The 23,884-nt window shown below is 44.7% G+C and overlaps 15 protein-coding genes across 15 annotated transcripts; 7 read left to right on the forward strand and 8 right to left on the reverse strand.

The window, feature by feature from the left end:
• Positions 1–68: 68 nt before the first annotated feature.
• Positions 69–659, forward strand: KUCA_T00005698001 (uncharacterized protein; the record flags this gene model as incomplete). The annotated part of the gene is made up of 1 exon (XM_022601497.1): positions 69–659. The coding sequence occupies one exon, from the start codon at positions 69–71 to the stop codon at positions 657–659; it is 591 nt and encodes a 196-aa protein (XP_022461688.1).
• A 692-nt stretch (positions 660–1,351) lies between these two features.
• On the forward strand, positions 1,352–5,614 carry KUCA_T00005699001 (uncharacterized protein; the record flags this gene model as incomplete). The annotated part of the gene is made up of 1 exon (XM_022601508.1): positions 1,352–5,614. One exon carries the CDS (start codon positions 1,352–1,354, stop codon positions 5,612–5,614), a length of 4,263 nt encoding a protein of 1,420 aa, XP_022461689.1.
• Positions 5,615–5,692: 78 nt separating this feature from the next.
• KUCA_T00005700001 (uncharacterized protein) lies at positions 5,693–5,887 on the reverse strand (the record flags this gene model as incomplete). The annotated part of the gene is made up of 1 exon (XM_022601519.1): positions 5,693–5,887. The coding sequence occupies one exon, from the start codon at positions 5,885–5,887 to the stop codon at positions 5,693–5,695; it is 195 nt and encodes a 64-aa protein (XP_022461690.1).
• Positions 5,888–6,265: 378 nt separating this feature from the next.
• KUCA_T00005701001 (uncharacterized protein) lies at positions 6,266–7,516 on the forward strand (the record flags this gene model as incomplete). The annotated part of the gene is made up of 1 exon (XM_022601530.1): positions 6,266–7,516. The coding sequence occupies one exon, from the start codon at positions 6,266–6,268 to the stop codon at positions 7,514–7,516; it is 1,251 nt and encodes a 416-aa protein (XP_022461691.1).
• A 224-nt stretch (positions 7,517–7,740) lies between these two features.
• KUCA_T00005702001 (uncharacterized protein) lies at positions 7,741–12,033 on the reverse strand (the record flags this gene model as incomplete). Its single annotated transcript, XM_022601541.1, has 2 exons — positions 7,741–11,928; positions 11,995–12,033. 2 exons carry the CDS (start codon positions 12,031–12,033, stop codon positions 7,741–7,743), a joined length of 4,227 nt encoding a protein of 1,408 aa, XP_022461692.1.
• An 800-nt stretch (positions 12,034–12,833) lies between these two features.
• KUCA_T00005703001 (uncharacterized protein) lies at positions 12,834–13,274 on the reverse strand (the record flags this gene model as incomplete). The annotated part of the gene is made up of 1 exon (XM_022601552.1): positions 12,834–13,274. One exon carries the CDS (start codon positions 13,272–13,274, stop codon positions 12,834–12,836), a length of 441 nt encoding a protein of 146 aa, XP_022461693.1.
• Positions 13,275–13,728: 454 nt separating this feature from the next.
• KUCA_T00005704001 (uncharacterized protein) lies at positions 13,729–15,147 on the reverse strand (the record flags this gene model as incomplete). Its single annotated transcript, XM_022601563.1, has 1 exon — positions 13,729–15,147. The coding sequence occupies one exon, from the start codon at positions 15,145–15,147 to the stop codon at positions 13,729–13,731; it is 1,419 nt and encodes a 472-aa protein (XP_022461694.1).
• A 210-nt stretch (positions 15,148–15,357) lies between these two features.
• Positions 15,358–16,323, forward strand: KUCA_T00005705001 (uncharacterized protein; the record flags this gene model as incomplete). Its single annotated transcript, XM_022601575.1, has 1 exon — positions 15,358–16,323. One exon carries the CDS (start codon positions 15,358–15,360, stop codon positions 16,321–16,323), a length of 966 nt encoding a protein of 321 aa, XP_022461695.1.
• A 335-nt stretch (positions 16,324–16,658) lies between these two features.
• Positions 16,659–17,476, forward strand: KUCA_T00005706001 (uncharacterized protein; the record flags this gene model as incomplete). The annotated part of the gene is made up of 2 exons (XM_022601586.1): positions 16,659–16,667; positions 16,757–17,476. 2 exons carry the CDS (start codon positions 16,659–16,661, stop codon positions 17,474–17,476), a joined length of 729 nt encoding a protein of 242 aa, XP_022461696.1.
• A 670-nt stretch (positions 17,477–18,146) lies between these two features.
• KUCA_T00005707001 (uncharacterized protein) lies at positions 18,147–18,710 on the reverse strand (the record flags this gene model as incomplete). Its single annotated transcript, XM_022601597.1, has 1 exon — positions 18,147–18,710. The coding sequence occupies one exon, from the start codon at positions 18,708–18,710 to the stop codon at positions 18,147–18,149; it is 564 nt and encodes a 187-aa protein (XP_022461697.1).
• A 404-nt stretch (positions 18,711–19,114) lies between these two features.
• KUCA_T00005708001 (uncharacterized protein) lies at positions 19,115–19,342 on the reverse strand (the record flags this gene model as incomplete). The annotated part of the gene is made up of 1 exon (XM_022601608.1): positions 19,115–19,342. One exon carries the CDS (start codon positions 19,340–19,342, stop codon positions 19,115–19,117), a length of 228 nt encoding a protein of 75 aa, XP_022461698.1.
• Positions 19,343–19,614: 272 nt separating this feature from the next.
• Positions 19,615–19,824, reverse strand: KUCA_T00005709001 (uncharacterized protein; the record flags this gene model as incomplete). Its single annotated transcript, XM_022601619.1, has 1 exon — positions 19,615–19,824. The coding sequence occupies one exon, from the start codon at positions 19,822–19,824 to the stop codon at positions 19,615–19,617; it is 210 nt and encodes a 69-aa protein (XP_022461699.1).
• Positions 19,825–20,197: 373 nt separating this feature from the next.
• On the forward strand, positions 20,198–21,025 carry KUCA_T00005710001 (uncharacterized protein; the record flags this gene model as incomplete). Its single annotated transcript, XM_022601630.1, has 1 exon — positions 20,198–21,025. One exon carries the CDS (start codon positions 20,198–20,200, stop codon positions 21,023–21,025), a length of 828 nt encoding a protein of 275 aa, XP_022461700.1.
• Positions 21,026–21,512: 487 nt separating this feature from the next.
• Positions 21,513–22,754, forward strand: KUCA_T00005711001 (uncharacterized protein; the record flags this gene model as incomplete). The annotated part of the gene is made up of 1 exon (XM_022601641.1): positions 21,513–22,754. One exon carries the CDS (start codon positions 21,513–21,515, stop codon positions 22,752–22,754), a length of 1,242 nt encoding a protein of 413 aa, XP_022461701.1.
• Positions 22,755–22,953: 199 nt separating this feature from the next.
• On the reverse strand, positions 22,954–23,832 carry KUCA_T00005712001 (uncharacterized protein; the record flags this gene model as incomplete). The annotated part of the gene is made up of 1 exon (XM_022601652.1): positions 22,954–23,832. The coding sequence occupies one exon, from the start codon at positions 23,830–23,832 to the stop codon at positions 22,954–22,956; it is 879 nt and encodes a 292-aa protein (XP_022461702.1).
• Between the last annotated feature and the right edge of the window lie 52 nt (positions 23,833–23,884).

Raw genomic sequence — 23,884 nt, forward strand, 5'->3', positions numbered from 1 at the left:
TTTGCAAAGGTTATTATACTCATTGTCCCGCTACAGACAGACTCATTTGATAATATAAGATCAAGAATATGATGGTCCATGAATCACCTGCTAGGCAGGAATTGTCGGAGCCGAACACAACTCCGGCTGCCACAATCAAGACGAAAAACACCAAGAAGAAGCCCTCCAAAGATTCTGTGCACATTCCTCCCGCAGGCTTGTTGCCGGATGGCAGTGCGCCCGACTTTGGATTCGGAGCGAAGCCAAAGGACCCAGTCAACCCCAAGGGGTCTGACTCGAATCGCCGCAAAGACCGTTCAACTCCACAAAAGAAAACAAAGAATGGCGCCGTGGAGAAACACACGGGTGATTTGAAGACATTACTTCTATCGAAACCCAAAGAAAGCAGAAAGAAAGGAGACAAGGGTCTTCCGGACAGAACCCTTCCAGACGGGAGCGTCCCTGATTTCGGTAATGGTTCATCAAATGAGACCCCCAAGAAGGAAAAGAAACCAAAATCTGCAAAGCCAGCAGCGAAATCATCAAAAAAGGCTGAAAAACCGGCCGAACATGTCAGAACCGCTTCTGGAGAGTTCGTGTATGCCGGAGCTTCTTTTCACGAGTCACCGTCTGCCGTGTCTTTGCCAAAGCCTTCGTTTTTGAGCTCCAGAAAAGCCTAGATCTTGGCATATCTGGAGAACGAGAAGACTACCAGGTGTTGATTGGTGGCGATGGTCTGAGTTATTGCATGACGATACGAGTGATTCGCCAGTGGAACCACAACTAATCACATTTTTATATCGACTTCTGTGTGCACTTTTTGCAACATGCCATTGATGTGGACACCTGTGGAGGTTTTTTTTAGTTTTTTGTTTTTTTTTTTGAATTTTTTTTGGGGCCTGGGAATAAGATTAGAGGTTTGCGCCTGCTGTTACCATGAAGATAGCGATAGTCTCATGAGTCATGACTATCTTGCAATTAAGTCTTTGGTTTTTGTTTTTTCTGGAGTTTTTCTTTGATACGAATAAAAACTTGAATTTCCTGTCTATTATTTCGGCGTTTTAACCAATAATGGGCCATAATCCGTATATCCTTATTTAAATACGCATTCAATGCTATCTATTATCTATTCCTCTCGTAGGAAACCCATTCCCGCTTCTGGTTATCGCAGGTCAGAAACGTTTGATGCAAGGCGCATGGCTCTTGCAGCACAACCTTTTAACACCGTGAAAAGTCCAGCATTTTCTGTTTGTTTGAACATAGCAAGAAGTTCTTTGTTTTGGGAAAGTGTGTTAGAGGAGATTTGCCACGTTCAAACCATTTTCGTTAATAGCGTCCTCCATTTCCGCACCGTCCCACAGATCATGAACTAATGGCATCCTACTCTTCAAGACAACCCTACAATCCGAGGAGGTCCTCTTCCAGGCACAGAGAGTCGATCTCGTCCTATGGAAGCTCCCGACCGGACAATGCCTCCAATATGCTGGACGACAACGATCACGAGATGTACTCTGGAGCTGCCTCGGAAGTGATTCCGTCCTCGATTTCTTCGTTCCACCATCACCATCACCAGGGTAACTACAGGTCGCCGAGATTGTCGTATTCTACGGCAAATCAGCTAGACAGTGGCCTGGAACTTACAGAAAGTGGGAGAGGAAGGAATGTCAACATTGACGCCGATTATGAGGAAACCCCGTCCCGATCAAGCTCGGTTGAGACAGACCGACTGAACTTCCGTTATTTTACCACCGAAGAAATTGAAAATGCTCAGGGAGTGTCCACAATGGAAAATGCTGAAAATTCTGAGGCTCCAATTGATTATGACACAAACTGGAACTCGTACCAAGACGACTACACGGACTACTATGGAAGAAGAGGCTCCTTGGTAGATAAAGCCACAAGGAGCACCCAAGGCTCGCCTAATGCTGATTATGGGTCAATGGATGCCGCCTCATCAACCCATTTGCTATACGATACCGATTATCATTCTGATGTACAATCCTCGCTGAGTGGAAGGGAATATCAGCCTGGCACCCTCAAGACTGAAGTCAAGCACCATGACGAAGTGTTTCCCAGCCATCCCGCACTTTTGCACTACCAGAGGTTCTATATCGCCGAGGAGGATCTCGTTGTTGGAATTGCAGGTTACAGTACGTCTCGAAAGAAGCTTTTTGCATACTATATGGTATGCATTCTGACTGCAGGTCTGGGGTACCTGCTTCTCAGATGGTTGCCCCGGTATAGAGTCAAAATGATGGGAAATCCTTCACCTTTGGGAAAATCTGATTGGTGCATTGTGGAGACCGAGTTTGGCGAGTTGGAGATAATAGACATCAACAGACAATGGTATAATCAGCCATTATCCACCTATCTCTCCAAGAACTTCAAGGACCACGATCCAGAGGGCAAGCCCACCGAGGAGGCTGTTTTAGAGCCTTTCGAGGATCCGGAAATTGATTCTGATCCTCTTATTCCGGTCCTGATCTCTTTTGAGTACCGATACATGAAATTGTACTATTCCCCGGTGGAGGACATGTTCAAGGTAAGCAGCAACTGGATCGATGAACGCTGGTGTGATCTGGAATCCTCTAAAGGCGGTCTTTCAGAAGACTTTTACAAGCTCAGAAGAACGATATTTGGCGAGAACGTGATCAACATTCGCGACAAATCGAACAGTCAATTGCTTCTGGACGAGGTGTTGCATCCGTTCTATGTGTTCCAGGTATTCTCCATAGTGCTATGGCTACTGGATGATTATTACTATTATGCCTTTTGCATTTTCATGATCTCCATCGTCTCTATCGTCCAGACCTTGATAGAAACCAGACAAACTATGAAAAGACTCAAGGACATCTCCAGGTTCACGTGCTCTGTCAGAGTGTGCAGAAACGAGTTCTGGAAAGAGGTCAGTTCCGAGGATTTGGTGCCTGGTGATATCTTTGAGGTTTCAGATCCTTCCATCAGTCTATTGCCCTGCGATTCCATTCTTCTTTCGGGAGATTGTATAGTGAATGAGTCCATGCTCACAGGTGAGTCTGTGCCTGTGTCCAAGGTGGCTCTCACGCAGAACGTTGCCAGTGATTTGGAGTTCGAATTTAGCAGACCAAAGTTCTCACAGACACTCGCAAAGTCGTTTCTTTACAGTGGTACCAAGGTTATACGTTCGCGCAAGGCGAGTGCCGATGAGGCCTCAATTGCACTGGTAGTCAAGACCGGCTTCAACACCACCAAAGGTGCTTTGGTAAGGTCGATGCTGTTCCCCAAACCTACAGGATTCAAGTTCTACGAGGACTCGTTTAGATACATTGGAGTCATGACCATAATTGCCGCAATTGGGTTCATCTTCTCCACTATCAATTTCATTAAGCTCGGTCTGGGTCCTAAAATCATCATTCTTCGGGCTCTGGATCTGATCACGATCGTTGTTCCTCCTGCTCTGCCTGCCACTCTCACCATTGGCACAAGTTTCGCACTGTCAAGACTCAGACAGAAACAGATATTCTGTATATCGCCTACCCGCGTGAATGTGGGTGGTAAGCTTGACGTGATGTGCTTCGATAAGACCGGTACCTTGACCGAAGATGGTTTGGATGTTCTTGGAATTCACATGCCTGTTCCCCTTCCTGATCGCAAGTCTTCCGTATTCTGTCCAATTATATCGAGCAATCTGGAGCTGCTGAAGACAGCGTCCTTTGAATTGCTGGGTGAGTCCTTGGAGGCCCTTTCTCACGAGAAGGCTGCTGGAAACAGAGCCATAAATTTGTTTGCATCCATGCTGAATTGTCATTCTCTGAAGAGTGTGGATGGAGAGCTCATAGGCGATCCTTTGGATAACAAAATGTTTGAATTCACCAATTGGATCATGACCGAGGACGAGCGTAATGAGCAGCTATTGGAATTCTACAGCCATTACGACGTGCCCGATGGCTTGACACCAAGCCTAATATCGCCCGAGTCTTCACATAATGACCATTTCATTCTTATCAAGGAGTTTGAGTTTGTTTCGCATCTGCGAAGAATGGCCGTCATTACCCAGGCCGTTGGATCGAGTAACGCTCTCATGGCTTACGTCAAGGGTGCTCCAGAGGTTATCGAGAAAATTTGCAATCCAGAAACTCTTCCCGAAGATTACGAGGAGCTTCTCCATCATTATACCCATAACGGTTTCAGAGTAATTGCGTGTGCTGGAAAGACTCTGAATGCCAGTCCTTCGAGAAACGACCTCAGATTCGTCAAGGATCTGAAGAGAGAGGACTGCGAGACCGAGCTGGAATTTCTGGGGTTTATCGTGTTTGAAAATAAGCTGAAGCCCTCGACGAAAGCCTCACTCAAACAGTTGTCAGATGCAAATCTCAGATGTATAATGTGCACTGGTGATAACGTTCTCACGGCCATCAGCGTTGCCAGAGAATGCTGCTTGGTGGACCCCGAAAGTGCGGTGTATCTTCCTGTGTTTGTTGATGGACCGAATGACGAGGGATCTCCGTTTGTGTGGGAAGAAGTGGATAATCCAGACCTGCAATTGGATCCAGTCACATTGGAACCACTATCACCAGATCAGTCCTCACACTTCTGTCTGGCAGTCACGGGTGATGTCTTCAAGTACATATTGACAGAACTGAAGGACCAGGATATGCTCATTGAGAAAATGCTTATGAAGGGCAACATCTTCACTAGAATGTCTCCTGATGAAAAACACGAATTGGTGGAACAGCTGAAGAAACTGGACTATACTGTCGGTTTCTGTGGCGATGGTGCTAACGATTGTGGTGCTTTGAAGGCCGCAGATGTTGGGATATCGCTAAGTGAAGCTGAGGCTTCAGTTGCTGCTCCTTTTACCTCGCGTCTGTTCGAGATCTCGTGCGTTCTGGATGTTATCAAAGAAGGCCGGGCATCGTTGGTGACGAGTTTTTCGTGCTTCCAGTTCATGTCGTTATACTCTGCCATTCAATTTGTTTCGGTGTCGATTCTCTACAAAAGGGGTACTAATTTGGGGGATTTCCAATTCTTATACATTGATATGTTTCTGATATTACCCATAGCTATATTCATGTCTTGGTCCAAGCCTTTCCCAATTCTGTGTCAGAAAAGACCCACTGCAAATCTGATTTCGCCAAAAATCTTGATACCCTTGATGGGAGACATTGCGATTCTGCTTATCTTTCAGGTGATAGTCTGGAACATTTGTCAGGATACCGACTGGTACTTGAAGCCAATCCCTGGCAACGACGATGCAGTCAAGTCCACAGACAACACCGCGCTCTTTGCTTTCGCAAACTTCCAGTACATTTTGGCTGCAATAGTACTTACCGTGGGTCCACCATACAGAGAACCTGCGACCAAGAACGTTCCTTTCATTGTGAATATTGTGTGTGCATTCCTGATTTCGGCTTTGCTTCTTCTCATACCACAAGAAAGCAGCTTGGGAGATCTGATGGACTTGACATACACCTCTTGGAGTTTCAAGCTGATACTTGTAGCTATGGCAGCAGTCAACTATGCTGTTCTGCAATTTGGCCACACAGTCTGGTTTGTTGCCTTATCCAAGCTGTATAAAAAGTTTTTTGGCAGAAAGACCAGCAAGAAAGCGTTCAAGAGGTTGAAGATGGAACTTGAGCATAGCGGTCATGTATAGAGTTCATAGCATTTCATTATGTACAAATTTTGCTATTTTGCCATTATCCAGTCACCTTCTGCTGAGCTATCCTAAAATTCACCATTTCCTGCTCAGCACCGTCTGCACACACTTCTTATAAGCACTAAACTCAGCGGCGCAGGCGTCCTTGGACATATTCTGATAGTGTTTCATAATACATTGACCGTACAAAATTGATTGCTGACCACAAGACACAGTAGCCTGCATAAACTTCGGCACCTGCTTGACTCTCTCTTTCTTGACAACGGACATCTCGGGACGGCGTGTTCTGATGCTTGGATTCAACTGAAATATGTAGAGCAGGCTGCGTTCGTTTTCAGGATGGGTCTTCAATTTTCAGGGACGCAAAATGGTAATCACACTTTTACGTAAACCATCAGTTTTGGAGAAGACAATTGTGTCGCCAACCGTGATATATATTTATAATATGGGCTGACGAAACAAATACCTGTTGCTCAAAAAGATAATTTTGAGCTTTAGCTGATTGTGGGATAATTTATGCATCTTCGAGTTTGCATGCAGAAATGGTGCGCCGCACGCCGCACGCCGCACGCCTTTGAGCGTTTAATAAGCTTGGATTCAAGCGGTTACGATTTATCACCTCATTCTACACACTAAACTCAATCAAAAATGGCATCAGCACTCCTTCGTAAGCTCTATGAAAGGCCTCGCTTTAGCGCCAATGAGTGGTGGGAGGCGCGGCCCAAACTGAAAATTGAAAAGGGACCATTCGACAGGGCGTTGTTAGTCTTGGGTCTGGCGATTTGCCTGAACGTGATCTGCGCCCAAAACTTCTTCTACCAAACTACGTTTGTGAACGATCTACCCTTGTTTAGCCTCTCGAGTGCCCTGAACAGAGAACAGTTTCATCCCAGTGGCGCATTCCCATATGGCGGCAAGACTGTCCCCTTCAACACCTCAAACGTCTTCACTGTCCTCAGACAAATCTTCGAAGAAGAAAAGGCGTCGTTTCAAGGTGAGCGAGATCCAATGGTTTCACTCATCAAGCCATCGTTCATGATTGACTACAGGCAAATCTCCTTGAAGCTCACTCCCATGAGATATCTCATAGACAACAGCAGCTTCTCTTACCCCGGCACCGGTCTGGTCAACATTGAATTCAAGCATTCGTTCACAACGCGGCCTCAGGATTTCAGTCATATGGGCCCGCCAAATTGCAATATTGCCTATGATATGCTGTGGTCTGGTCCTATGAACTTTATCGACCATACTTTGCCGTCTATCTTGTTCATCAAAGAGAAGGTGGAGCCTCTGTACATGCACACATCCCAGGTTGCACCAATGACCAAAGCTGCTGTGTACTCGAGCATTATGAAATATCTCTCATCTTTCTCCGTCCTGTTCTCCCCGTTGTGTGAGCTACATTTGGCAATGTTCGCCCTATGGTTCCAACTTGTTGGAAACAGGGTATTCCGAAACGTGATGATGAATTGGGTCAACCTTGTGATTGCGATTTCAAACTTTTCAGCATTGATCTTACTTTCAGCCTGCAGTCTGATTCTGTCCATGATGATTCTGGGCACTCAGACAAACAACTTTGCTATGTTCAATTGCTGTATGAACTTTTTGCAGTTGGGCATGATCGCAGCCTTGGCACACTATACGAAACGGTACGTCTGGGAGACATATCACATGTTCAAAGAGAAAGAATTGGCTGTTTCCAATGCTGAAAGTGACAACTCTGCCTTGGACTCCGTAGATCCCATTGAGATCTTGAAACAGGTAATCCAATCGTCTCAGGATGGATCTGCTGCCTCATACAGCATGGGTGCTGATGCTTTGACTCCGACTACGGATGCACCAATGCATGTGGACGACTTATCAGACACCATGGGAAGCATGAAGGAGATTCATAGGTGAAAAGACATGAAAATCAATACTACAGTCAACATTGGTTCATAGACACATTTTACATAACAATACATGGTGAATAATTGTCACACTAATGTAAAGTTTCAAGAATCTTGCTTGCTTTCGTCTACGACCATTCGGATTAATACATTAGCGCAAATTGTATTAAATGTATATCCTAACATTAACATCCTGTAATATGCGTATCAAAATAAATGAACGCAATTCCTGCTTCAAGCAGTATCACCAAACGCGTCTATAGGTGTTGGTTCCTTAGAAATAGAGGCAGATTCCTCCTGCACAGATATTTGCTCGTCAACTGCGATTACTTGGGACTCATCTGGCACTTCCGAGCTCTCCTGTTGATCTGATTGATAGTCGGTAACTTCGAATTGATTATCCGGTTCATTGGAAGACTCAGCTCGTCTAAATTGCCCGTTGGGCTCAGGAGACTCGGACTCATTGGCTTTGACTGCATCAGCTTGAGATTCAGCTTGGGAATCCACATTAGAGTGCTTTGACGAAGAAGATGGAATCAACGCTTTCAGATCGTAGAGCTTGTCAAACTCGCTGAAATCAACGTCTTCGCTAGTGAGTTCCCTATGCTTTGCGATGGAAATCTCCTCCATTTCTATGGCGTCCATGTAAACCGTCGACCCTTCTTGGTTATAAGTCCGGGCATTCACAAACATAAGATGAACATCTTCCATGAACTGAGCAATGCTGGTGTACTCATATGAGCTGATCCGTTTTTGAATCATGTCAAATGCAATAGGAAACTGGATGAGCACATAGTAATCAGGATAGAGTCTCTTATTGGGTTTGACCATGAAAATTGGACTCAAAACACGTCCCTCGGCATTGCTGTAGTTGACCAAATAGTCGTATATCTGTTGAGTGATTGTCTGCAAACGCAATCTGTCCTCTTCCGAGATGTCGGTCTCGACCAAATGCAAACGGGTTAAAGGAGATGGACGACCCGCGCGTCCTCTGCCTCTTCCACGGCCACGGAATCCTCCTCTGCCTCTTCCTCTGACAGAGGGAGATCTGCTCACCTTAGGTCTCTTGACACCCTCATCCTCATCATCCACGACGAAATCACCCATTGCCTGTTTTTCGCCATTCGTGGATTGTGACTGTTCCTTGGGTTTGCGTCCACGCTTACGTTTGGGCTTGGATTCGTTGTCGGAGGAGACATAACCGTCAATCTCCCGCAACCATTGCTCTTCAGAAACGTTTTCATCGTAGTGTGTGACCTTGCGTTCGCGTGCGCCTCTACCACCATAGGTGATTTCTTCCTCGTTTGTTTCAATTTCGGGCTCGATGTTGTATATTTCGGGCAATTCAGCATCAGTGTACAGTCTTGGTTTGTTCGCGTACTGGTTTCTGATTCTCTCATTATCCATCTCCTTGAAACTGATCAACTCTTGATCATTTCTGGCCAGAACTTCGTTCAACTCATCATCGTTCATGTCATCCTCTTCTTCTTCCACTTTGCTTTCTTCATTCTCTAACAACGATCTCAGCAAAGCCTCCTGCTCTTCAGCAGTGGACTTCTGGTCGAACTTACCAGCCTGGATGACTTTTCCATCAATATCCAGCTTTTGGTGAGCCCTCTCCAAGATGTACTCCTCAATGGAATCTTCTGTGATCAGTCTCAAAATTCTAACCTCGTTCTTCTGTCCAATACGATGGGCACGGTCTTGGGCCTGCAAATCCTGGTGGGGGTTCCAATCTGTATCGAAGATAATGACAGTATCAGCAGTCTGCAAATTCAGACCCAGACCACCGGCACGTGTGGACAGCAAGAAGATGAAGATATCGGAATCCTGGGCATTGAAGTCCTTCAGCAAACTTGTACGATCATCAGCCTTGGTGTCACCATCCAGTCTCATGTACTTCATTTGTCTGTAACGCAAGAAGTCCTCCATGATGTCCATGATCTGGGTCATCTGGAAGAAAATCAGCACTCTATGACCCGTAGCTCTAAACTTCGGCAAGATTCTGTCCAAAAGTTCGAACTTTCCGCTGACTCTCCAAATATCATCGTTGGTTTCATGGTTGGGGTTTATAAGATCTTCAATCTCCACAAACACGAACGGATGGTTGCAAATCTTTCTCAATTGCATGAGCTTGTTGTTCAGACCTTTGACACCGGTTGGTTTCAGATCACCGATAAACAGCTGGTTGTATTTCAACATTTGGCTGTACAGTTTCATTTGCAGCGAACTCTTCTTACACTTGATGATCTTCTCCACCTTGTTTGGCAAATTCTTCTCAACATCTTTCTTCAATCTTCTCAACAAGAACGGTCTCAGCACCTTGTGTAGTCTCTTGATCACCAGTAGCGTTTCTTCTTCAGATAGTCCTATCTTGTCCTGAGAACCGGTATTAGCAAAGGGGGTGTTGAACCATTCATCGAAAGACTTGACAGAGTTGAAGATCTTAGGCAGAGCAAAGTTCAGCAATGCCCATAGTTCTGGAAGGTTGTTCTGCAAAGGAGTACCAGTCAGAATCAAACGATAATCGGAGTGATAATGAACAGTCAACGTCTGGGAAAGTTTGGATTGCGCATTCTTCATCCTATGACCCTCATCTATAATAGTGTAGCACCATCTAATCTTGGAGAGAAGACTCTTGTCTTTAATGATGTACTCGAATGTTGTGAGCAACACTTGAAAGTTGCCCGCTCTGATATCGCCTGCCATCTGTTTTCTAAATACTGGAACACCCTTGTACGAGATCTTTTTGACAGAAGGAGCCCATTTATCGAATTCAAGGTTCCAGTTTGGCAAGGTCGAGAGGGGAACAATGATCAAAAACGGTCTCTCCACGTGTTTTGACTCTATAAGATATGTTACCAGAGAGATTGTTTGAATTGTCTTACCAAGACCCATCTCATCGGCAAGAATACCGTTCAAATGATTGTTGTACAGGGAAACCATCCACTCTAGGCCCTTGAGTTGATACTCCTTAAGAGATCCTCCCACAAGAATTGTTGGCTGGGCGGTGATCTTTTCGACCACCTTATGAGCAACGGAATAATAATCAACACTATCATCCATTTCCTCAGTCAGTTCATCTTCTGGCTTATCGGCAATCTCTCTCTGCTGATCCTTCACAGACTGAGAAAGGGTTTTCAGGAACACGTTTGTTTGTTTCAACAAATGGGTGATTCTGGTATCCTTTGTTTGATCTAAAAGCTTGAAATAAGCCTCTTCATCGTTCTCCTTCAAGGCCTGCAATCTCTTTTTGGCATTCTTCTCTAGCTTCTTCAACTCTTCCTTCTCCACAGAGACATGAAATTGGTGAACTTGCTTACCGAACTTAGCTATTCTGTCTGTTTTTGCGGTTCTACCGCTCAGCCAGTCCTGCGAAGCCATTATTAAGTTGTTCTGTCTTTTGACAATCTCGCCCTTTTCAAACTTGATTTTGAAGTTTTGCTGCTCCAACTTTAAGTTTGCCAGAATGCTCAAATCCATATCGTTGATCATTCGCAGATTAGACGGGAAATTGGGGAAGTAGTTGGTCAGCAGAGATCTCTGGTGGTTTATCACACTCAATAAATATCCCCTCGTGGATACTTGAATAGGCAACAGCTTCAAGGCCTTCAAATCCAGCAAATAATCATCATTAACGTCTTTCAGAGACTCCAACTCCTCCACAGCTTGATCTATAGCCAGCTGCTGGACCAGATCCCTCACTTCTCTAGCCTCCTTTATGTCTATGGGTTTGGGGTATAAACTGGGGATTATCCTCTTGGTCATGGGGTTGGATATCGCCTCAAACGGCTGATTATACTGTGTAGGGATTGTAAAGTTGTTCACAAGCACGAAAGGATCAGTCACTGGGACCCCGCTGGTGGAACCTAGGACTGCCTTTGGGTATGTCTTGGGTCTTGCCACGGGTGGGTGTATAACTTGGGGCTGTTGTTGCAATGGTTGTTGAAGAGACTGCTGAATCTGTTGTGGCTGTTGCTGCTGTTGTTGCTGCTGTTGCTGCTGTTGCTGAAGTCCAGTGTTCATACTAGGAGAACGACTTGCTCCATTTGCAATACTGCTCACCTGGGCCGGTAGCGATTGCTGTATCTGCTGTTGAGGGCCACCTTGTTGGACAACATTATTATTAACACGAGAAACACCGGAATTAGTCTGCTGGTCATTTGAGAACAAAAACGCGCCAACTTCTTGGGGAATGGGCTGGTTTTTCACCAGCGATTTGAAGGCCAAAAGCTGGTTCTTGAACACTTTCAGCTGCAGTGGATTGAAGATGTGCTCTTCTTGTTTGGCAGGAACGTTCATCTCATTATTTGCGGGCAAATTCGAGCTTTTCATCTTGAAGTTGACGAAGTTCACCAGATTCACAAATTCGGGCAATTGATTGACATTGTTTCCGTATTGACTTTTCAACTGTTGCAATCTCTAAATGGCCAGAGTTAGTAAAGAGGGATCTGTGTGTTTGATAGAAATGAATACAATGTCACCTACCATCAGAGCGGATTGAACATCCTGCGATTGTGATTCCATAATGGAAACACCAATTTGATAACTTATCAATGGGGTTCGATGCAATAGCGCGGACCTCTTGCTTTGTGTGGGTAAACCTTCCTCTGTTTGTATGGCTACGGGAGGCATTTCCTGGCTACGTGACGTTCCCAGGGCCGTGTAACCTCGCTTGAGCCGCATCCCGGGGTCTCGGGACCCAAAGTTTCTTTTCAGATAAGGGCGATTCTGGACGCTTGGAACATTTCAGAAACTGCCTGATAGCTTTGGATCACAAGTTTGCTCGTGAAGATTTGCCCCGGAGAGTGTGAGTCTCTTTGGCGGATTGGTGACAGCGTAGTGAGCGATAATGCATTTCGAAAGGTTTCGGGACCATCTCGACTTGCGAGGGTGATGTTCAAATAGTTGTTGGGTAAGACATATGAATATCCCTAAGCTACTTATTGTTCTTCAGACGGAAGAAGATGGAGAATACCAAGCTTTATAAAAAAAATTGGCAAAATAACCCGCACGGGTGGGGCGGGCGGTAAATTCAAAATGTACCTTCCCCCGACCGGAAGTGCCAGTGTTTCAAGGCTAACCGAGGTGAGGGAAAAGATTTGCATCATGCCTATTGCACAATTAGGGCTCGTAATAAGACGGCGAATTTTGTGAATTTATAATTAAAATGCCAAAATTAGATTCATTATAATGCAGATACTTATATACCGAAAAAGTCGTTAAAAAAATTGCAAAAAAGGAAGCCAGTATGAGCCAATCTAGGGGGCGCCCTGAGCTCACTTGGCTGGGACGGCCGAATCAGCTTAGCATGGGTCCATGATTGGCTACCTCTCGCTGTATGCAGGAAGCTGCTCTCCGACATCTGTGAACACTTTATCAAACATTTTTACAAACTCAAATGCGCCTCCCTCGTTGAATACCAGCGTGAAATCATAAACCTCTTGGCGTAGCCCGTTCTCCAGCGATTCGTTGACAAATGACCCTCTCCATCTATTAGGGCCAAACCAGGGTTGTTCCAGGGTGTGCGCTTTAATCTGTGGAAATAATATCGTAAACGAGTTAAAATCCCCGTGGCTAGACACAAATACGATTCTTTTTGTTGTCAGGAAAATCCTGCCAGTTGCCGTGATATTTGCAGCCCCCTTCTCATATTTCGCCTTCAACTCAATCCCATTGCGCTCTGGGGATTGAAACTTCAAGGTTTCTTCGGGAAGCAGTACAAAAGGCGGGTTTCCTTCCTTTAACATCACCCAATTCAACGACATAATTGAAGAAGCGATAAATCCTATTGCTAATTTAATATCCTTGCTCTTTGTGTGGTTTTGACGCCGCTTACAGCAGCTTCATATCCACATGACTTGAGGAAATTAGCGTCATTTTGATAAGAGGGGACCCGTTCCCTCGGTATGTAGGCGGGTTCCGGGGATGCAGGTCACAATTCTTGAATGAAAAATCGGGTTATTGGTGGCCACAATATTTTTAAAACCTTAGGGTTGCGGATTTTGTTCTGGCTGCTCTGAGCAATATAATTGAGGCAATATCACGACCGTATTACGACCAAAATAGGCCTCAAATGGGCTTTAAATGGGCGTGGGATGAAACCCCCGATTAAGGTTGGCATTTTTGACTGGAAAATCTACCTATTTGGGGCAAACGGCCATGTCCATTCAACACTGAAATTTCGGCTATCTATACACTAGAAATATCTTATCTTATTCCCTAGAACAACCCGTCTAGATCTTCTTCTCCGAATATCTCGGCCAATTCCCTATCTTCATCGTCTGGAAGGGCCTCGCCCAGCTGCGCTATCTGGTCCTCCTCGCGAGTCTCGTTAATATCTGTAATCAGCTCTTCCACGGCTTCGACCTCCATTGCTGCGTCGTGTAATTCTTCTTCTTCGTCTTCTTCGTCATCATCATCCTGATCCTCGAGATCTTCTTGATCCTCCTGGTCCTCCTGGTCTTCCTGGTCTTCCGGAATATCATCCTGTGGTATCAGATTTTCGTCAGTTGGTTCGCTCACCTCACTCTCCTTCACTTGCCTAGACTTAATTTCCAGCTCCTGTCTGAGCCTGTTGATCACGTCGTTGATTCTGCTCTTGATGATTGGGTTGTTCGCCTTCAATAAGTCCTGTTCTTTGGCCTTTATCGTAGACTCCAGTTCTGAGATCTCTTCCTTGAGAATCTTATTGTGCTGCTGTTCCTCGTCAATCTCGGGTCTATCTTCGTCACTGGAAGAAGCATCGTCCAGATCTCCATCGTCGTCATCTTCCTCATCAGCTCCGTCCATTCCCTCAATTCCTTCGATCTCTTCCATCTCAGCAATATTGTCATCTTCGTCACCTACTAGTTCCTTCTCCAGCTCCATCTGTAGGTCTCCCAGGTCATCTAGGCCATTGTCTTCATCCTCTTCCTCATCGACATTATCCTTACCAAAATTTATCTTGATGTTGGTTCTCGATGCCTGTTGTGGAATCTGTGGCTCTTTCTCGGGGTCAAACAGCTCATAACTCGAATTCACAGCTTCGTCATCCATTCTCAGCAACTCCTCCACCCGGTCTTCCACCGACTCAAACACCTTGTTGGTAAACTTCTGCTTGAATCGCTGTTTCACGTTCTGTAAAGGAGGTGTCAGTCCATCCGGAAATGTCTCTTCCTTATCCACGGGGATTTGCATAACCTCCTTCTCGTCTGTTATCTGGGAAATCACCAACAACATTTGGCAAACGTCTATTGTCTTGAACATGTTCTTCTTATCAAGTGTCTTGTAAACCTCAACTGTTGTAGGAAGATCAACCAGCTTAGCGCCATACATTTGGCCTTTCACTTTAACAACGGCTCTTTTCCTGTCTCTCCACTTGATAGTGATCCCACTGAAATCACCATCATCAACACATCTTCTAAGATGCTCCAACGATGAGTCCGGTAACATCCTCAAAATCAGTCCTTCCTCCATCAATGGATCATCTTCTCGGTCAGGATCTTCTGAATCGTATCCATCGCCTGGTATTCTGGTAGGTTTCACTCTTATGCGAGGTACTATTTTGTGTGGCTTGGTCTCTTTCTTGCCCACCTTAAGTTTGATTTTGGGGGTTTCCAGAACCGCCTCCTTTGGTTCCTTGAGCTTGATTTTGAACATTATCGATAAAATTATCCAAGCCGTCACCGGTTCACCTTCACTTCTGGGGTTATCGTGTATTTTTTTGAACTGCCCTTGCAATCAACAGTGTACATGCATCAAAGGGCCCATCGGAGGGGCTTCGTAACCATTCCATCAAATGTGAAATATTTTAGCCGTAAACTGTGGGAAGAACTATTCGAGATACCGGTATGTCACAGCCTACACGAAATGTCTAGGTTTGCAAACATACTGAAAACCCTCAGTCTACCGAAACATCTATATGGCTACTCAGTAATAGGATTGAATGAGTCCAGCTCCAAGATCGTGTCTAAGCTGAATTTGAACTACCAGAATCCTCTGATAGTGGATCTCTATAGTGGGGTCAATGGCTTTGCATTTGCACTACACGAACATTTGAAGCCGAGAAAACACATCTTGATGGAAGATCATGCAAAGTCCAACGAATACCTCTCTCAGGTTTTGGAGAAACTCACCCCTGAGGAAAGGGACAAGTTCGTTCTTTCCAAGCTAAGTTCGTTCAACTGGTCAGCATACACTCAGTTGGAAGGGGAGGGTATAATAGACCCGGATTTTGTTTCTCGAAACCAGATTCATCCGTCTTTTTTGATCCATGGAAACTTGTGCTATCCGCGGGGTGAAGCGCTACTAATGCAGTTCTATACTTGTTTGCAAGATAGGAACTGGCTCCAGAAATACGGTAGGGTACGGATGCTATTTTGGACTACAGACGATACAGCTGCTAAGGTGATACCCAAGTTAAAGAAGAAGAGGATGGGGTTCATTGCAGAGAAGTTCTCAACCACTAAACTCATAGCCATGTCTGATAAGTCCAAAACCAAAGATGACGATGCAGTGTTGTTTGAGCACCCAGAGCCTCTTTGTCTGATTCAGGTGGAGCCCAAGAACGTTGAGACCAGAGTAGCTGAGTTCAACATTGTGTCCAAGAAACTGTGCAATTTTGGCAATTCTCCGGTGAGAAATGCGATATCTACATTGGGTGCGGGTGCACCAGCATATTTCGGAGAGACGGTTCCGGAGCGAATTCTCGATAACAAAGTGATTGATCTAACTCTAGAGGAACTTGACGTGATTGTGGAGGCATATTGGAGATGGCCGTTCAAGCCCATGGAGGGTGTTCAGTATATGGATAGTTCTGCAAGTTTCTATGACTGAGCAGATCGACTCATGCACGGAGTCAGGAAGAACTCCCTTCGGCTTTAGGAAGATGTATGGGCACAAAAATGTATATAGACAGTTATGAAGTATAATGACATAGAATGTCTGCCACAGAGCTGATGTTCACATATATATGATTTGTATAACGCATGGAGAGTGCTTTTTGTATGCAGCTATGATGCACATAATAAGAGTTTATTTGATGCGGCGTGGATTTGATCCACACACCTTCACAAAAACCGCTGGACTTCTTAGTAACCCCATATAGCCTACGATAGGGATCACCAAATAGTTCCTCCAATATTCTTCGAAAGAATAAAAATCTTGATGTGATGAAATCTGTGAGTATTAAGGTTCCAATTGGTGTATCTCTACAATTGAGGCTGTATATTTCGTACTGGAGATCACACTTTCCTAACACCTTCTCCAGACACCCTCTTTGAGCGTGATCATTGATCCCTCTGCATTTCTGGGCGGCATTGCGGTCATAAAAAAGTGGAAATCAGATAAAGTGAAATTGGTGATTCCAGAATACACGTTGCAAGAGCTCGATCACCAAAAGAAGTCACGTACTCTCACTGGCTATAATGCTAGGGAAAGCGTTAGGTTCATTGGCCAAGCGCTAAAGATCCCCGGTTTTTTGACCACACAAAATCCCAAAGATCCTGGTCCTAGGTGGGAGAAGTGCCCTAATTTCAGGGTGAGAAATCCCACAGAATCTGAGCTTGTGGGTATTATCGAGAGCGAGAACAGGCATGCTACTTCTTCTAAGCTGCCTGTCACATTCTCCGAGGATAAGGCATTGGTTATGAAGGAGCTATTTAACTTGGAAGAGAATGAGGCTGGAAAATCAAATCAAAGATACAACGCAAAGGTTCCCTCTAGGCTGAAGTCTATGCTGAGGTTCTGTATCCAGAAGATCCACATCGAAAAGACTAAAGGCAACTGGTGGATTCTATGCGAAGACCCCATCAGCACGGCTTGGTATCGATGCTTCGGATTCCAGGTCATGTCAGTATTGGAAACAGAGGCGTACCTTCGAAATGGAGATTGTTCTTTGGAAATGCCATCTCAAACAAGTGTCCAACATCAGAGTTTTAAGGACGTAACATATGAGTCCAGAGGACGGGGAGAACTCTGGACGAGTTGAAAAAAAGGCTATTGGAAGAAGTCTACATTGGCCATGAGTTACCCATCTTCATGTATGCCACAGGGCTAACACAATCGGCAAGCAATATCGAAAAAGGAAATGGTTGAGGAACTTGGTATCAGCGTTGTGATTTGAAATCAGGGTGCTTCAAGACTTATCATGAAGCACTAATACTAGAGATGCCAGAAAAAACATGCTATAATAAAACAAACTCATCATCTAACAAGTTCCTCGTCAACCATTTTCACATCCAAGGACCACCATACCAACTGGCATACGCTTGAAATATCCGAGCATATGCAAACTGGTACGCCGTTTCAGATGTTATCAAGTGCTTGAAATTAATGCTATGGTTAAAGCTCTGGGTCCGGCCTATGGTTAAACCTATGGTGTCCAGAGAGAACTAAATCGCGATTTTTCAGGAAAAGCAAAAGTTTGCATAAGGAAGAGCAACGGGCTTTATAGTACTTTGCCTTGGTGACCCGTGCCTTAAATGGCAGCTTGAGCTTAGGTCTACGAAATGTATTTTTTGGCGATATTCATGATTGTTTCGTAAAAAAAGTTTCCAGAAAGTCATAATTCTATAAGTTACTGAGAGTGGCTCGGAGAATAATGTGAAATGTCATCAGACTGCTGAAGTCTGGAAGTTGTGATGAACTCATCAAGAGGATCATAACGACGAAAATCCCACAACCTGTTCATACAGATCATCCAGGGACAAAACTGCATTGGAAGAATTCGGCAACTCGTATTTGCTGAAAGATTGCAATATTTTCAAGCACCACACCATGCTCTCCAGGAATAGATCAAAGTTCATGGAAACAGATTTAGAGCTCGTAAACTGGACGAATATCTCATCAATTGTGTCCTGAAAAAGACCAAACTTGTAAATCTGTAACGCCTTCGAGTATTCTTGCAAGGATATCGATCCCGATCTGTCAAGATCCACGGTCTGGAATACTCGAAGATACCCCAACAGATACTGCGACACCTGTATGAACTCCAGATACTCCAATTGTTCAAAACTGCTTTTCCCAAACATGTCCAGTATCAGCTTCACCGTAGAATCTGAAAAATTCGATCCATCCTTGTTGATCAGAACAGATCTGAGTTGCGACAGCGTTATCCTCTGGTGGCTGGCCCGTATCATATTGTATAGCTCCATGGATGTAGAGTCCTGTCTCACTTCGGACTGGTACAACCGCTGCACCTCGTAAAGCAAATCAATTGTCATCAAATACTAGGTGCAAAGCCAATAGTTTTCAGGACCTTCGGCTGGTTTATAGGCAGTGTCTGGTGATATCGATCCCACACAAAACAAATACATGATGAAGGATATATATAGTCGTGCGCCATTCAAGCTCAGGCACAGCCCTGTTTGGCGTTATTAGCAGGCTCCGGGTTCGATCTGTTGCCATATTTTTCCCCATTCGTTTGCCAGAAAGAATAATGGTGTTAACTATTGATACACTTCTGGCTATACGAACAGCTAGGCGAGTGCGGTTTTAACAAGAATGATAACCTTCATGATGCCAACCTGTTAGGAAGGTACCTCATTTTGTCTGCCCCCAAAAGCCCCCTCTACACACTACAAGCCTCGAAACAACAGTATATTTGATTAAAATGTGTTTTTGTTATCTAATCACGGTTAAATCTTCTTCTGTAACCTTCACCGTTACCACCCTGTCTTGGAGCTGATCTTTGGGCTCTCTCGGCAACTGGGGCCAATTGAGTCTTTGGAACAATACCTTCTGGAATGTTCAAGTACTCACGCAAGTATGTCAAACCTTCATCAGTCAAGGTGTAGTAGTAGTATTGCCATGAGAACTGAGTCTTGACGTAACCCTTGGAGGTCAAGGATTGCATGGCCTTGATGACGAACAAGTTCTTGGTGTCGAGCTCATCGTGCTTTGGCTGGTTGAAATCCTTCTTGGCGACAAGAACACCCTCTGTAGATAGTTAGTATACTGGAACTCTGTAATTTCGGGAAAATTCAGTGATTTGGATGATATTCAAAGAACGTGAGAATGACAGCAAAGGTTTGCTGTGATTGAACTTTTCACTCTTGATGCCTGGGAGTTTTAGTGATTTCTTTTCCGCGTTTGCGGTGGTTATCAGTGCTGTATCATGGCTTTTGATTAAATGCAGTTGGTCATCGTAATCCTGAATGATGTCTCAAAGTAACCCTTCTTGGTCGCACTCGCGCTCGTTCTCGTACCCTGTTGCCTCGTCCAATATTCGTCTCGTTCTCCGTTCCGAATCAGGCTTTGATCACCTTTCAATAATTGTAACATACCTTGCAAGAGATGTCTGTGGATCAATTTACGGTCTTCCTTTGGAATAAGCATGTTAGATGATGTACAGTTGTATTTGACAAATCTTCAAACTGGTCGAACAGTGATAAACGTCTAAAGAGGTTACTGAAAATGTTAGCGGGGGTGTGCGACAACAGAAAAAAAGCTGGGAAAATCAGTCGGTATCTAGCAGTGAGAGGGTAAAATAGCCCTACGTGTCATCACGTGTCTAAAAATGTGCGAGACTCGTTCCTGTTATTTGTCTGTACACGCTTATCTAAAATTGGCTTCGTTGGATGCACGCCCCACAAAAGTGATTCTTCGATGGACCATGTGCTAACAGGGGTGGAAAGATACGAGATAAGAAATTCGCCTGAAGAAAGCGGCTGGTCTCTTCTTCTGCTGTTTTCTTTCATATTGAGTAGGTATGAGTACTCAATCCAATATGACCCTTCGCTGGCTGAGCGGTCTCAACAAAGCCTCCACACATAAAAGATGGTACAACATTCCGGTCATCAACTACATCATCATGGCATTCTTCTCGTTTCTATTAATCCGACTCACCTGGCACTATCATAGATTATACACGAAATCTTCGCTGATGGCGACCATAGCCACAAATCTGGTTCTGTTTGGAATCGCTGATACAATGGCTCAAAGTATAGCTGCATTCTACTCCCCATTGACCAGAAGGCGAAACTCCAGTGTGGCTTCTGCACTCGAAAGAGGGCATGTTTTGCCGGAAGAACCTGTGGTGGATAACATCGAGATGTTTGTCGATTATGGGGATGAGAATTACCAGGACGGTGATACTCCAAAACCTACGGTATTCCACCCTGCCGTTGACAGTGCTGCATTTGATTTTAAGAGATTCTGGTATTTCATGTTTTGGGGGTTTCTGATGGCTTTTGTCTCGATTGGCTGGTATACCATTCTCAATTCACTGTACTTGGACATGCCTTACTTTGTATCGGTTCTGGAGCGAGCTTTGACGGATCAGCTGTGTTTTGCACCTGTCAGTCTGTTTTCATTCTTCTCATACAGCACCTTCGTCATGGAAAAGGGCAATAAGCTTGACCTCAAGGCCAAACTTGACAGTATCTACCTGTCCACTCTAGTGGCCAATTGGAGTGTGTGGTTTCCTGTTCAATTTATCAACTTTTTGATTATGCCCACCAAATTCCAGGTTCCTTTCAGTTCTGGGGTTGGTGTTCTGTGGAACTGCTTCTTATCGCTGCGAAACGCTTCCACGTGATCAATGTGTGAGCCGCACGACCGATGCGGCGAACATCGGGGCCACACATGCAAGTTGTTAGTCTTCAAAATATTAGCGCTGGGTCGGTGGCTTGAACTCGAGACTGAATTTATATTGAAATTCTAATACAGGTTTTGTGTAGCAATTCCTCAATTGGACAGGGATCCATTTTCTAGACTTGACAATACGCTCACCGGTTACGCATGTCTCAAGTCGAAAGCGCTTCCCGAGACTCACCAGATGAGATCTCGCATCAACAAGAAAAACTTTCTTCACGCGAAGATGAAGATCTCCAAATTGGACCAGAATACCTAGATGACTTCAAAGCGGCAACTGGTACCATCTCTGAGCCGGGGAGCTCAAATGAACACCGCCCACAAGAGCATACTCTGTTCGCAACAAACGCGGTTGCGTTAGAAATTCCGCCCTTGGGTCATATTGGAAGATGCGGTCTTGAATTTCTTCCAAATCAAGTGTATGAAATACCATGAGGATAAACTTTTCGTCACATATTCATTGTTGTGTGTCGTACCATACTAACCATATCAGCGAAAGAAAAGCTTCCAAGAAAGGAGCCCAGTTTACTGTGGTTCTTGCGGGTCAATCAGGTTTGGGCAAAACCTCTTTTATCAACACGTTGTTTGATGAGGATTTGTTGCAACTGAAAGACTACTACGAGGAAAACGGGGCTCCCAGGTCAACCACAAAAATCAATTCTCACAAAATCGAGCTTGTTGAAGATGGTCATGTCTTAAACTTCACCTGTATCGACACGCCAGGATTTGGAGACTATGAGAATAATAAATTTTGCTGGTTTCCCATTGTTCGGTACATTGAGGAGCAATTCCGAAGTTATGCTTGCCAGGAGACTCAGCCTGACCGTTCCAACCTGATCGATACCAGGGTCCATGCTTGCCTTTACTTCTTGGTTCCAACTGCAAAGGGTGTCTCGGCACTTGATGTGGAGGCCATGAAAGAATTGTGCAAGCGCGTAAATCTTATTCCTGTTGTTGCCAAGGCAGATGCGTACACCCGAAGTGAGATGCAAGAGTTCAAAAAGGCATTCAAGGAAACCATTGACGCGTACGACATCAGATTATGTGATTGGCTGATCAAAGAGGATGTCAATTCTGATTTCATTGAAGATATGCCATATTCTGTGATCAACTCTGCAGGAAGGTTTACCAGAGCTGACGGCGTAACTGTACGCGGACGTGAGTATGTCTGGGGAATAGCAGAAGTTGAGGATTCAGATCATTGTGACTATCTCAAGTTGAGAGAGTTGTTGCTTGGAACAAACATATTGGATCTCATTGTTTCCACAGAAGCCCACTACGAGATGTACAGATCGGATTACTTGACTTTATGGCTCAAGAAAGGTTGGGAGAAGAAGTCAGAGTCCGATTTGTCTGGTTCTGACCAAGTCGCCGCCGAAGAACCCATGGTCATACCAGAAAATCCGGTTGAGCTCATGAAGCTACTGAGGAATACTTCTCGCTCTGAATTAGAACAAGAACTGGTATTTCGCAATCCTGCTTATGTTGCTGCTGAAGCAAAGCTGAGGAAAAGCTTTTCCGACAACGTGTTGAATCAAGAAGCTGTCTTCAAGAACTGGAAATTTGGTTTGCAAGAGAAACAGGCTGGCTTCAATGATGATATTCAAATTCTCCATAGTACCGCTATTGCATTACAAGAAGATATCAAAGCTCTAGAGTCCATTATGAGCTGATTATTGGAAACGCTTTTTCCTTCCAACTTACGGTGATCGTGCTAGTTTTTCGCAATTCTTGGTTTTTTACGATTTTTTCACAAACCTTCAGCTTAATAAAATGTTGCATAGTATCTCTGTAGTGTCATAATTGACCTAAAAAAAGAATACCATTGATTCATGGGAAACTCAAGTAAAATAGTACTGCTGTCACATGAAATCACATGGATTCAACATTCTTGGAAGAACCTTCAACAGGAATCTGTTCTTTATCCTCAAGAACGATTGGCTCGGGATCAGCCTGGTACAGGGAAACTCCCATTCTTGCCATTGCCTCAGTCGTCAGTTGGCGGCCTGTTTCGATTGAGGTAAGCAGGTAGCTTCCACGTTCCTCCTTGTTCTTAGAATATACCTCCTCAATATGGTTTGGAACAGCAGTGATACGAGGCAGAACTGTAGTGAGGGTGTTTTCGTAGGCTCTATTGAGGATTCTCAAACCACGAGAGAACTCGTTTGAATACTCTTTTCTTGGAACCTCCGCATCGTCTCCAAACTGGGCAACAAGAGTGTTGGACAGTCTATCGTTTACTGGTGCAAGAATGCTGTCTGCCTGACCACGGATCAAGGCTCTTCCGTCCGTGTCATAGATGGCGGCGTATCTCTTTCTGGCAGAAGCAGCAACCACACGACCGGGTTGTAAGAAGTATCTGTCTCCCAGTTGAACAGTGGAATTCACCCCGTTACGAACGGTAGTTGCAGAACTGACAAATGGATTTGTGAGAGAGTCTCTGATATCCCTCATGCGGATAACTCTCGCCTGGGGTACTCTCTCATCAAAACGAGACAAGGCTTCATCAATCGAGGTGTCAATTCTTTCAGTGTAGTTTCTGACTCCTCCCGAATAGGCCCATCTGTACAACATTGGTCTAAGCAAACGTGGAAAAGGCAAACTCTCATGAATTCTCATCCAGGAGGCCACGGCAGGATACGTTTGAAAATGTAGAAAAGTTCTGGTATGCTCGGGTACCTCGGGGATGTACGCAGGTTGGTCCATTGGCGCTGGAGATGGAACAGGTTCTTGAGGATTAAGTTCGGACATCTAATGGTTAGAATTTCATGGAGGTTCGCAATAAACAAAGGGGAATCTGGAC

The sequence above is a fragment of the Kuraishia capsulata genome, genomic scaffold (genome assembly GCF_000576695.1).
Source record: "Kuraishia capsulata CBS 1993 genomic scaffold, Kuraishia_capsulata_scaffold_7, whole genome shotgun sequence".
Taxonomy (NCBI): Eukaryota; Fungi; Ascomycota; class Pichiomycetes; order Pichiales; family Pichiaceae; genus Kuraishia; species Kuraishia capsulata.